Source organism: Acanthopagrus latus, chromosome 4 (genome assembly GCF_904848185.1).
Source record: "Acanthopagrus latus isolate v.2019 chromosome 4, fAcaLat1.1, whole genome shotgun sequence".
In the NCBI taxonomy this organism is placed as follows: domain Eukaryota; kingdom Metazoa; phylum Chordata; class Actinopteri; order Spariformes; family Sparidae; genus Acanthopagrus; species Acanthopagrus latus.
This window is the reverse complement of record NC_051042.1, coordinates 13947691-13961143: the sequence shown is the minus strand read 5'-3', so window position 1 is coordinate 13961143 and position 13453 is coordinate 13947691. Positions and strand designations below refer to the sequence as shown.

Genomic DNA, 13453 nt, shown 5'->3' with positions numbered 1-13453 from the left:
CAGGTTACATCACACGTCTGGTAGTTAACAGAGTAAATGCAGTATAATTACCACTGTAAGCCGTATTGTTCATATGCTAGACAAGTGTTGGTAGTTTGTCAATGCATACAAATGAAAACAACAAAATGTTTTTAAGAATGATTTATCTAAAAGATTTTCTTTTCACCTCGTAAATACAGCACTTTGTTGCAGTGTAAAACAAAACTCTACTGTTTGGGGATCATCACAGTGTAGCGCCTTAGGACGGCTGCTACGGCTGAGTGGTAAACAGGCCAAATCTGTTGGGGATTTAAATCAGTGACTGAACCGCCTTGTGGTCAGCAGACTGTGTCTGTCTAGGCTTACAGGTATTACCTCTTTTATCGTTGCCGTCTCATCGTTCTTTTGAGGGATCTTTTGCTTTGATCGCTGAGCGTGTCTTTCAGGTCGTCTTTGATTCAGGTTTAGCTCCAGAATCTTGACCTCTGCTCTCAGTGCTGACCCAGCTGTCTAGACTTAGTTTAGGCTCTGTTGTGAGGTTCTTAGGTCCTGCTTTCCTGTCTTAGATCATCACAAAGTTTCTCTAATCTTTTGTTTCTCTGTGTGTTCACTGAAGAAATGATGCAGTTTCCACTTGCAGTTTGGCAGTTTAATTAGAAATCTACTCTGTTCTATATTCTCACTCTAAAAATCTTTGTGTACATTTCTGTGAATTTTGGCGTGACAGATTGGCTTCTAGCCAAGAAACAATCGATCTGGTTTTGTTTGTGATGCAAATTTGTGAGCTCCAATGTAAGACAGTTATAGACAACCAGTAGACAAGACTTTTTATCTACATTGTGAAAGTGAAACTACTGGTAGAAATTTTTACATTACACCTTCCATTGCATCCATTGAGAGGTTTAAGTTTTACGAGTATGTCTTTGTTGGCTCACTTTATTCTCTTAGCTGTGTTATGGTTTCTTCTACTACTGCAAATGAAGTGACATCATCAGAAAACTTAAAAAAAAATGTCTCCTTGCTCACTCAGCACCTTGGAAACAACATTCGATGGCAGCGTCACCACGGACATCAGCAGTGGCGGAGGTGGCAGTGGTGGCAGCAACAACAGTGGAGGGGGTCGGAGCATCCTCAGCCTCACTTCTACCCGTCCCTCACTGTCGTCATGGCGACTGGGCCAGTCAAGCCCCCGTCTGCAAGCGGGCGATGCCCCCTCTATGGGGAACAGTTACGGCAGCCGGGGAGGACGCTACCTGTACCCCGGGCACCTCCGACGGCAGCTGGCCGGCAGGGGTGGAGCCATCTGCAGCGTGGATCTTGCAGACAGAGCCGGGGAGGACATTGACCTGGACAGCATCTCCATGGAGGTCACTGGATACATGAGCGATGGAGACGTGCTGAGCAAGAACGTTACACGCACTGATGATGTCAACAGCGGGTGAGTGGGTTACACGGATGGAGGTCTTTAAATCTTACAGAAAGATTTTTGCTATAGTTGATGAATTAATACGTGGTCGACAGGGAATCACTCCACAGCAATTTTGTTCATTCATCAAATAGAAATGCCAAACACTTGTGGGCTTCAGCGTCTTCAGTGTGAAAGCATTTGCAGCTTTTCTCTTTGATTCATCAGTGTGAATGGAACACCCACTGTTTTTGAACCATTGGTTGGGCATTAAAACATTACCCTAGACTCTCGGGACTTGTGACAGACATTTTCCACTGTGCGCAGATCAAATGAAATTAACTCCTAATTAATTGCAGCCCTCATTTCCTCGGCAGAAAGTTTGGTTATATCTTGCAATGTGTTTGAGGAAGTCAGTTAAATTAAATTAAAGGAGAGACAACATTTGTGATTTTGGACGGTGAAACAAAATTGGTCGACAGCCTTTTTATTTTGACCTCTCGGTATATATAAATCAAAAACTGTATTTTGGACACTGTCTATCAATTTTCCCTTTGTTATCATAGCAGTGCACAAACACAGAAAACTATGTGTGAAAGCATTAGCAGTTTAGATTTATCATGAAAATAAGCTTCTAAAATGTCTAACATGATGATCGAGTTAATCATCACAATGGAATGACAGGCATACAAGAAAGGATGAAAAAGATAAATAGTGCTGTATATGCTGTATAACTTTCACGTAATTACACCCCAGAGGCTGTGAAATCTTGCCAGAAGAGGGCAGTAGTGCTCCTTGCTCTCTAATCCTGCCTGTGATCAGGTACCAGATGATACCCACCCATGTTAACCTCAGTGGCATTAGCAACATTAATTCTGTATAGCTTAGATCCCACAAGTATCAATCTCTCTGCCTGCAGATGCAGTAATACTGATAACCTGCTCTCTCAAAGCCACTGTCCATGTTGAAACAGGCCCCTTCATACCTTGGCTGGCACACTGTGCAATTTAAACTCCTGCTGACATCAGCATGATCAGATGAGACTGTAAAAGGTGCCAACTGGCCTTCAGATTATTGTAAATCCAGAGAGAGAGACAGAGAGAGAGAGAGAGAGAAAGAGAGAGAGAATGGTCTGCTCATAGACATGTTTCAGGGACTAGTTTGACTTCAAATGAATGCAAATATAGAGAAGAGTCTGTGTGTTCAGCAAAGAAAGATGAATAAAAATCAGATCTCCTAAAGACTGGAATTACTTCCTCTTGCCCCCATGGATTTGCACTGATTCACCACCCTGAGGCAGCTGTAGAGGTTGAGCAAGCTAAGTGCACTTGAATTACTTGATACATCTGTGGCTGAGCAAACAAAGACCAAGCCACAGCCAACACCTGGACAGGTGAGTGATGGATACAGGTGAGCAGGGCCATTTGCTTACTCTGAAAACTTGATATCCGTGCTGGGTGAGACCTGTGAGGAGAGCCAAACTAAATAGAAATCATTTCATCCAGAACATTTTTCTGATGGTCTGACAGTGTTTGGGCTACAGATACAGATTATTTTCAGCATCAGTTTCATATTTTTTTCTATAATATTTAATAAATTATGAACAAAACAAACAAAAGTCAAGGGCATCTGAAAGAAGATAGCAACACATATGTACAGTCAACCAGTACAGATCAATATGCAACAGAAAATACACGCTAAGAATTTTGCACGATACACTACAGCAAAATGTTGCACAGATGCTAGACATCGAAAACATTGCACAAAAACCCTGTATCATTAATATTTCATCCTAGCTCCCCTAAGACATAATATTGCACCAAAACTGGGCTGGGATCACCGACAGACCTGGGATCAAACACAATTTATTTAGTTATTTGGATGTCACAGTGGGTTAACCAATTAAAGCAGACACAGACCGATGACCTCCCCCCCACTCCTCTCCACAACCTCAGGCCATTTCACAGGCCCGTTTGCATCCACTAACTGGTTCTTCCACACAAGGGTAGGATATTTACCCAGAGAGGAGGAGCTGTCGTTTAGATTCCTATGTTCAGCTCTTTACCTTCACTTAAACGTCAGTTAAAGAGGATGTCTGCTTGGAACCTACAAACAAAGAGTAGAAAGATTTTTCACCTCTTTTTCACCAGAAATTCAATTAAATTCAAGTTGGAGGTAAAAATCTCAGATACAGGTGTCTAAGCAAATAACGTTTGTATATTTTAACTCAGCCTTTAACTTCCACTGCAATACGGCCATGTGTGACATTGTAAAAAATATTTTTGATCGTCAACAAAAAATGGAACAACACAAATTATTAGTTATATTTTCATCTTTGTGTTATTTTTTGTATATAAAGCTAATAATTCAAAAAACAAAAAGAGAAACGATCAATCACAAGCAATCATTAGTTGCACTAGACATTTATAAGCAGTCCAACTGTAGACTGAGATAAACAGATCAGCTTTCATCTGTCCTGATATTTAATTTATTTAGTGCTCTCAGTCCTACAGCACAGACAGCATGACTGATGACACCACATTTAGTATCTACATCCAATCTCCAACCCCCTGCTCTGTGTTTCCTGTCTGCTTCGCTGGCCCTTGGAGACAAGGAACCTCCCCCCTTTGCCAGCTCCTCTGCTTGGGGGTATATTGCCCGATCTACCCCTCCGCTGCCCTCCCCCTACCCTCCCTCCCTTCCCTCCCATCCCTCCTCCACCTTTTGCAGACAAACCCAACCTCCAGCAGGAGGGAAAAGCATGTGGAGCCGTGGAGAGAGGCTGCATACCAACACTGAGCTCCCACAGACTAACACACACTTCAGGCTACGCATGGACACGTAATCTATACATAGTCCATTGTTCAGGGATACTGTTCACACACTTCTGTTATCGCCATGATCAAACACGCTCTCACCTGCTAATATTATTCACATAACAGCAGATCTCACTCACAGGTTCAGACCTGATAACAGACAGTGGCCAGACGGTTGAAAACAGGCTCTTTTGCTTTGGAGATTTTTATCAACGGGATCAACCCTCACCTGGACTTGCTTGTTTTGCTTTGGACTAACTTTGTTACCATGTTCGAGGCAGAAAGGTACGTCAGTGTCTTAAACCATCAACAGAAATCAGAAGCTCTCGAGGCGAGTGTTTGTTTTGTTTTGCAAAGCGTGACATTTTGTGAATTTCCTCCTGTCAGTACCAGAGTGAAAACATTCTTAGTAAGTTAAATATTTCTGCAGCTTTGTTTGCTTGAGAACTTTTGCTTCTGTTAGTTGCACGGCCGTGTAGATTCTACCTGACTGCACGGTTTCAGTCCATAAACTGTCTTGTTTGGACACGTTTCTCCTGCCGCAGAAGGTCACAGGTTAACAGGCATCTGAAACAGGGGGACAGGGTCGCTCGGTTACTCATTAGTGTGAAGGAGTGATGTGTGTGTTTGTGTAAGTGTGTGTGTGTGTGTGTGTGACTGCCCCACCATCTTCAAGGTGACTTTGCTTTGGGATGATGGATGAAGGGACAGCTAACCCCCCTCAGAGTGGATATTCTGTCAGAGCTGAACTCTCTTCTTTGTCTGTTGTCTCCTTCAATAATAAATAAATACAGCATAAAGCATAAAAACACAAAGTAAAATGATAGAAATCACTGAAGAATACTGGCGGCAATTTTTTAATCTGGATTTAATGTCCAGAAAACTCTTTCTCTGGGAAGTTTGTTCCAGCTCTCTGGTGCTTGGTAAAAAAAAAAAAAATGCTGAATCTCCATGTTTAGTTTGGACTCTTGGTAGTGGTTAGTAGGCTGCGACCAGATGAGAGGGACAGCGAGTAGCCAAAGTCTTAATACTGCATTCACGTTGTGGTGAGAAAGTACATCTGTTTTATATCACCGCAGTCAATTATCACCCATCGCTGCAGTTTCTCCTCAGTGCTACAGAGCTTTTTAGCCTCTTTTAGCTAATTGTTTTGGTTTCTGGCCTGCAGGTTCTTTCTCTCATCACAAACTAATTTTGTTCATGCACAAAAACAATTGGTTATGGTTGGGAAATAACCATGGTTCGACTTTAAATGCCTGTTTTGGTCACTACAGTAAGAGATTAAGATGGTCTGACTTCCCAGACAAACACGTCTGAAAAATGTGTCCGATTGTCCTTTAAAAATACCCAGTGGCATGACTGAAAATTGGCTGGGCAGCCATGTTGGCTTGTAATAGTGCCACCACCATCCCGTCGCTCCATCTAATGTGAAAGGTGGCTAACAAGCATATGATGTGAATGTGATATGCCACGTCTGGTACGAATGTCAACCATAGATGAATGTGTGGTTTGCACTGCTAACATTATGCCCTGATGACTCGGCTGGTAAAAATGCCCTAATAAACCCACAGACAAGTTGACAGTCAGCTGGTGAAGTAATATGACGTGTGGCAGCTGAAGAACCAAATATTTTTTTTTTTTTTCTGAAAATTCATAGAGACCAAACCAGATCTATAACAAGAGTACATTTTTTAGTTATGTTCATCATGCGGACACAAATACCGCTCCAAATGCATGCTAATGTTGCTCTGCAATAACTTGTCTGGAAGGCAATAATGTCTCAACGTCATGTTCTAATCTGGTTTTGTTTCCCTGGTTCGGGCACAGACTTCTGTGCAGGTTTGCTCTCTGCTGAGTGACTCCTGATTGCCATTAATTTTCTGTCATCTGCAGCGCAGACGATGATTCTGTTTGACCGCAGGTTGCACAAAGGAGCTCTGTCTATAGGAAACACTGTACTCTGTGTTGACTGTATATACATGCAGGTATAAATGTGAGTTTGTGTGTGTGTGCTTGGCTGCCGCTTGCTGAGATCTGCGTAGAGATAACACACAGAGAGTGTTTTAGTGGTCGAAACTCTCGCTGGGCTTATTTTTCTACTCACTTAACTGCGGAGACAGAATCATCACACAGAGAGCATTCACCAGCCTCAACTTTGGATCAGCAAACATTTCATTAAATTACACCTGGGTTCAAATGAGTCAATATTTAGTTCCATTAGGAATCTCCTCCATGCGTAAATATTTGGGGAATTAGTTGGTGTTGTTTTAGTTTGAATGGGAATGTTTGTGGAAGTGATGGCGGCCTCAACGTTCAGCTTCAGACTGTAACTCCTGCTAGCGGTCAGCCTCTGACTCCAGCTACCGATAAATCAACTCCCTGTGAATGTGAATTTCCGTTATGAAATGAAGTGAATGGCCTACTTAGCCTGCCCTTACATATACAGTGTATTTTTAGCTTCTCTTAATGTTCAGCTACTCAATCATAATATCCCAGCCTGGAGTAGATGATGGACTCTGGACTGAGTGGATGAATGGCGATAGGAATAAAGAACAGACTCATCCTCCATCTGCTGAGCTGTCACTTCCTTTACTGACTGCTCTTGTTCACCACTGGCCACATGAGAGAAATGCATCCTCAGCTGGATAGTTTGGTCTGTGTGGGAGCTCTTTGCCAACCTCACGGCCCTGATTGATGAGAATTTTGCCTCGGCCTGAAAACTAGATGGATGTCGACTCCTCCTGCATTATTTACAACAAAGTCAGAGTTTTTTAGACAACTGGTGCTGCACAGCTTCACCCTTTAATTGTTAATCTTACAACTGCTACATGGTGACTGGATCTTATGTGCTTCATTGTGTTTTCGCAGCTACATGACTGACGGAGGTTTGGGTCTGTACACGCGACGCCTCAACCGCCTGCCGGACAGCATGGCCGCCGTCAGGGAGACACTCCATCGAAACACGTCGTCTGGACAGGGAGATGCTGACAGGTAAGTCTGAGACACCTTAAAGGAACATTCCACCCACTCTTCCCTGTTTGCCTCTATTACTTCTAACTGAAGGCAAACCGGTCCGCCCTCAGATTAAACACAATGTATGTAATTTCGGCCTCTAATCTCAATGTAAACAAAAGGCTTATAGTAAGTAGTGTGGGAACATTGGTCTGCATTGTAAAACAACTGCCACTGCAGGCAAAGTGTTCCCAGAATACATCCTGGTTTGATGTTTTATTCATCCGTCATGTTTGGTGATGTTTTCTGACTTGGTTTGAACATTGTTGTAAATGTTCAGGATACTGCACTCCAACAGAGAAATTATATAACTCACGTCTAGTTGTTTTTTTGACATTTAATGCAGAAATGTAATAATATAATAAGTAATCATTTTTAATTTCAAATTTTCTACAGAGTTTGCACTGCAGGAGAGAGACAGGTCTATTGAAATGTTACTTCTGCTCTGCCAGATGCGCTTGAACCGGTTGAATGAAAAACAAATAGAAAACTGTTAAACAGCTTCACCCTCATATCCTGTTTATTGCTTAACTGGCTCTCATACTCATGAAAGCATCTTGCTGTAATCATTAAATAAGAAAAACACAGACAAAACATTTCGCAATTTTAGGGTGTAATTTGCGTTAAAAGCTTAACTGACACAGAGTGTGTCACGCACATTTACATTGCTTAGACTTGTACCACTACACAGGATGATGATGATGATGATGGTGATGACGTAACTCAGCTTTTGTGCAATACAGTACACAGCTGACACACCAACTGATTCTAAATGCTGGAGGATAGCAGTATCAGCACATGTGTTTTTCTGTTGGATTTATTGGGCAACGGCATGGAGTAGAGAACAGTGTGTGTGTGTGTGTGTGTGTGTGTGTGTGTGTGTGTGTGTGTGTGTGTGTGTCTTTGGGACTCTCCTGATCGTCCTGTGTCAGGAGGAGTAAAGTGGTGTGGTGCTGCCGTCTTTGTCCTGTCACAGAGATGGAGAGGGATTTGTTTCCGGGCTAATTGACAGACGGAAATGGACGAAGGCCAAGCAGAGCCCCACCATGTTGCAAGAGAAGGATGGGGGGTAGAAAGAAAGAGAGGGAGAGTAGAGGGGGAGGGAATAAGCCTGATATGAAGATGGACTGCGGAATGGATAGAGGTGGCAGGGAGAATGAAAGAATGAATGCAAGAGGAACAATTGTCACTTGTCTCCTCAATTTGTATCCAGCTATTTAATTAAGTTATTAACTTCATTGATAAAGAAATATACCGGTTGTTTGCGCTTTAGGACCAGAAGTATCTTGAATTTTAAAGAAAAGCTCTGTACGCGTCTCACACTGATGTGTTACACAGACGGACACACTGGTGTGTCTTGAAAGTATTCTTGAGTGCTTCAAGCAGCCTTTTTCCCTAAATCCTCAGGTGTGGCTAATTTCCTGTCTTCCAGACTTTTGACCTTTGCCCTCTCGCTGCCTCTTACCCCTACACGCACACACACTCACATTAAACTCCCCCGGCCCTTAGTTGGGACTTAACACAGACTGTCCCTCTACTCACCTTTCATGTCTCCCCTCTCGGCTCCTTCCTCTCTCTCCTACCGTGCAGAGCTCAGTCCTTCCTCTCACCTTTCATTTTCCTCTCGCTCGTTTTGATTAGAGGCTGACATGTGTGGAAGAAACTGGAAAGCAATTAACTGATAAAAGTTGGGGGAATTCTTCTTTCTCTTTTTTTTTCCCATTTGATTTTGAGCTTTCATGTTTCTCTGTGAGGTTTAATTGACCGAGTAGGCAGATGGTATGTTTTTCCAGAAACGTCTTTCATGATCTTCGTCTTCATTGTTGCTTTTATAAGATTAGAGAGATGGGGAAGGAGAGAGTTTTAAAATTTAAGAGGGGGTGAGGTGTGTCCACCCCTCCTCCTTCCCACCACGCACCCCCCCGAAGGAATGTCTGATAAATGTGCTTACTGTTTTTAGTTTGGGATTAATTAGGAGAGAGGAGGAAGATCAGATGCATTAGCATAAGAAACGGAGGGCGGTGGAGCTGGAGGGTAAGGACGGGTGACTGGTTTTCTCGTGTATAAGATGAAGCTAATTTAATACATGAGAGAGGGGTTAATGGTGCAGTTTGGGCAGGTGAAGGAGGCGAAGGAGGGTGCGCACACCTCCTTCCTTTGCTGTTTTAACACATTGTCGCTCGTGAGATTCCCCACAGCTGAAACTCTGATCTGCCAAGTATGTGCAGTCTGTATTTGCTCACTGGGTGTGTGTCCCCATCTATAAACCTGCTGCAGTTTAAATGGCTTTTTTTTTTTTTTCTTTTTTACGTCCTCTGGTTTAAGATGCAGCCGAAGTGGGGGTTGGGGAAAAGGTGTTGGGTGTCACCGAGGCATTGGGGCTAAAACCTCGTGACCCCTTGACGAGGAGGTCACTAGCTTCAAAGCGTCGAGGTTCACAGTTAGGAACGTTCCAAAACCTGTTAAGCTCCTCATGCTGAAACCCTCCAGATCAGACCAAACCTGCACTAATGAGGAAAGGATGCAAGTAGAAAAACATGGCATCAAACGGCTTATTCAGATTACACAAAACCAATTAAAGTACATATCTAATCAGCTGAGTTTGTGACTGATGGCAGCCAAAACTGATCATGCTGACAACCAGCCCCTGTTGGAAGTCCTAAAACGAGTTTTACCAACTGTCAAATGGATGTAAAGCAGCGTGAAGAAGCCAATAGAGGACACGTCATTGGGCGGCATGACCTGCAAGTCTGAGTAAACATGCAGAGACAATAGAGACTGGAAACTCGTTTGCGTGTCTGTGTGTGTGTGTGTGAGAGAGAGAGAGAGAGAGAGAGAGAGAGAGAGCGCATGCTTATCCCTGTCGTTCATCTCTGTGGCAGGAGAAAGAGGAAGCAATCCATAACCGTCTGTCCTCTGATTTAAATTCTCTTTGTTAAGCAGACAAAGAGGAGGTCTTTGTGGTGTGAAGCCGCTGTAGCACTGAGTGTTACAGAGACTGAAAGACACACACACGCACACGCACACACACACGCGCGCACACACACACACACACCCCTCCCTCCCATCTTGCCAAGGCAGTTGGAGATATATTTCTTCTGATTCCAAAATGAGAATGTGACACATAGAAGAGTGGAGAGCACCGCATAAACCCCTCAGTCTGAGGCTGGTGACAGATGCTTTCACACGAAAAAAATCTATAAATCTTTGTAATGAGGTTGCAGGGTGATGAAGGATCCTACTAATGCTTTAGGCTTTTGGTGCAAACGGCCATCTCGGTGGTGTCTGCACACGGTCGGTACTGGCAGGATTGAGACTCAATGTCCACTTTCAGAAAAAGCATGACAAAAGAAAAATGTGCAAAGAGTAACATAATCACAGACAACAGAAAGTCTTTGTTTGGTTTAGTGAAAAAAAAAAAAAAAAGTTAGAAAATGAACGATTATCAACCAAATTATGTAAGCGCTTCCTAAAAAGTACAGTTACTGTTAAAATGGTGGGTCCTGTCAGGTAAGGGCTAATTTGCATCATTATCAGTAGGTCTGATGAGAAGCACCTTAACATGGGAGGTTTGAAATCAACATAACAGAGCTTGAAAGTTAATGAAACAAAGGAAAGCTGAAATACTTATTGTCATGAAACAGTATAGTGCTCACAAGCTGAAATAACCTACAGAGATAAAGAGAGGTGTTTTATGTTTGCGTCCGCGGTTCGTCTTTCACCCGCAGGACACTCTTGTTCCACTGGTAGACACACTTCACATCAGCAGGCGACTATTGAAAATGTAAACAGCTGTCAGTCACTTTAATACCTTCAATTGTCCTTCTCATAATCTCTATTTGTAGGTTTAATGTCTTTTATAAAGTAGATTGTGTTTTAAAGCTACCATAAGAATAAACTCAAACACACTTGCCATGCCTAATGTTTGTGGTACTAATACCGTAAACACTAGCCTGTTACGTTTGTGTTCAGACAAGTGTTAATGCTGCATATAAAGACCCAGCAGCCCAGTGTATTTCAATGTTCCCCTGGCAAAAAAACAAACAAACAAACAAACCTGGTACAACTTCTACAGTGACATGCCATGTCATTCAGCACCTGCATTGGCCAATCAAATCCATGCAAGCTCACATTCCCGGTAGATTACTTATTAGTGTGACTTGCGTAATTCTATCATTAATCCTTCCGAAGTTGTAAAATCCCTCCTATAAAATATCGTGTTGCTTTATGCCATCTCATGAACTCAAACTGGTCCTTCTGGATTGTATTCTGTTTTCCTACCCTGACAGATACACCCACACTTATGCAGCCCTGATGAGCGTAGTTTCCTGTCTAAACAGCCAGTAACACAACAGCTAAAACAACAACTAAAATGCTCATTTTTGACATTGATAGATGGTAAAAGGATGGCAGATAGTTGGATTTCAGGAGCAGTGCTTTCTTTGGGAGAGAGGAGCTTGTGTTGGTGTGGACATAAGACCATCAAGGTCTTTTACTACCCTGATAACATGTATTAAACATTGAAGTATTATAGATCGATAGATAGATCGATAGATAGATAGATGATAGAACAAAAGTTAAATGTTTTCATCATTATGATATGTGTTCACATTGTTTTGTCTGCCCCCATTATGTGGAATAACGTGCTGAAATGGGAAGGATGTTTTTGGTGCTTCAAATGGTCTTTGATGATGGTTTATTGTCTGAAGTACAGTGTGTCTGCAGGTGTGTGTGTTAAAAGTAGGCCTGTCTTTTTTATTTACAGTTTCTCTCTGGAGGGTCTTAATCCCAACTGCAGAACTGTGTTGTTAAGAGCATCTCATAGATACATCCACACAAACACACACACCCACACACACACACACACACACACACACACACCTCATATAACACACACATGCCCCGAGCCCCAATATGTTGTCTCTCCTGTCTGGGCTTGAGCAGGTTCCCTGTTGGCCTCAGGTGGAGGAAGAGACTCTTCTGCTACCAACAACACCTGGCTCTCCACCTGTCTAGCCCCTCTACCCGTCTGTCTCTCTGTCTGTCCTCTGTAACCCCACCTCCACCTGCTCCAGAGTGAGCGTGGTGGTTTGCCTCCAGGCTCTCACTGTGGTGATAATAATCACTCGATGGGTCTCTTCCACTCCCTCTGCTCCTGTCATTTCATGAGCCAACGATCTTGTTCCCCACAGAACCAGGAGTCTATTTCTATGGTAATCACAGACACGCAGGAACACAGCTTCGGCTGCCCTTTTACCCCCAACGCCATCCTAGAGTCGCACTTGTACCCCACAGTCGCACTTGGTCGGTGCCGACCTAAATGGAGACAACATCAAGCTGTCAGTGCTGACCACAGCTGCTGCTTCAGGACTTCTGTCCAACATTAACCCTGCACTGTGTGGGCCCCAGTCTGGCCTGTGTGTGTGTGTGTATGTGTGCGTGTGCAAGTCAGTGTTCAGTTACAAGGATCAGTGGCACCAGGGCAGATGATTAACGCACCTAAACTGTCTGTGGTTGTCAGAGTTTGCACAGTATTTCCAATAATCTTTCCAGAATGAAACATGAAACTTTTTGATTGAAACACGGCTGGTGTTTTTTTGTGAAGACAGTTAGCCATCTCACAGCAGAGTATGCTACTAAAGATGGACAGCTGATACAAGTTTCTTCTTCAGAAGAAGGGCAAAACTGAAGCCTAAGAGTGAGTCACGGGCCAAAAACAGCACCTGCAGTATATCGTTGTATTAGTGTATGGTGAAGTTGCAAAATTTTCCAAGTTGGTGATTTCAAAAAGCTTGCAGTGACTGCTTGACTCAGAGCTGACTGATGCAATCCTTCTCAAGAAAAAAGTTAAAAAAGAAAAGTCTCTTTTCTTTTGCACATGTATTTATCATCCTGGCATTCACTGAGAGGAAAATGTGTTAAACATTTGGTCTGAGGTACAGCCACACCTATCCATTGTCTGCTCTCCCCTTATCTCCTGCACTCACTCATACTCTCCACTCTTTATGTAACCGAATACTATTCCACAGATATCCAGACTCTCACACAGCCTTCGACTCTGCTTGAATACTAAATACTATGAATGCCTCACAGCCATGTTCATGCTGAAAGCTGCTCGCGTCCCAGTGGTGTGGGAGTATGTGTGTGCGTTTGTGTGTGTTTGTAAAGAAGCCAGGCCGGAGAGGCGTTCTGGGGCATGCTGGAGCAGTCTGACCTGCAATCCGTAGCGATTTGATTCAAG

The 13453-nt window shown here is 43.1% G+C and overlaps 1 protein-coding gene across 5 annotated transcripts in view; it reads left to right on the top strand.

Moving 5' to 3' along the window:
- The window catches only part of nav2a (neuron navigator 2a), a 107316-nt gene that overhangs the window by 54932 nt on the left and 38931 nt on the right, over positions 1 to 13453 (top strand). For all 5 annotated transcript variants that reach the window (XM_037094415.1, XM_037094416.1, XM_037094418.1 and 2 more), the window contains 2 exons: positions 1010 to 1417; positions 7069 to 7191. In XM_037094415.1, coding sequence (XP_036950310.1) covers positions 1010 to 1417; positions 7069 to 7191 — 531 coding nt within the window. The remainder of the gene's footprint in view (positions 1 to 1009; positions 1418 to 7068; positions 7192 to 13453) is intronic.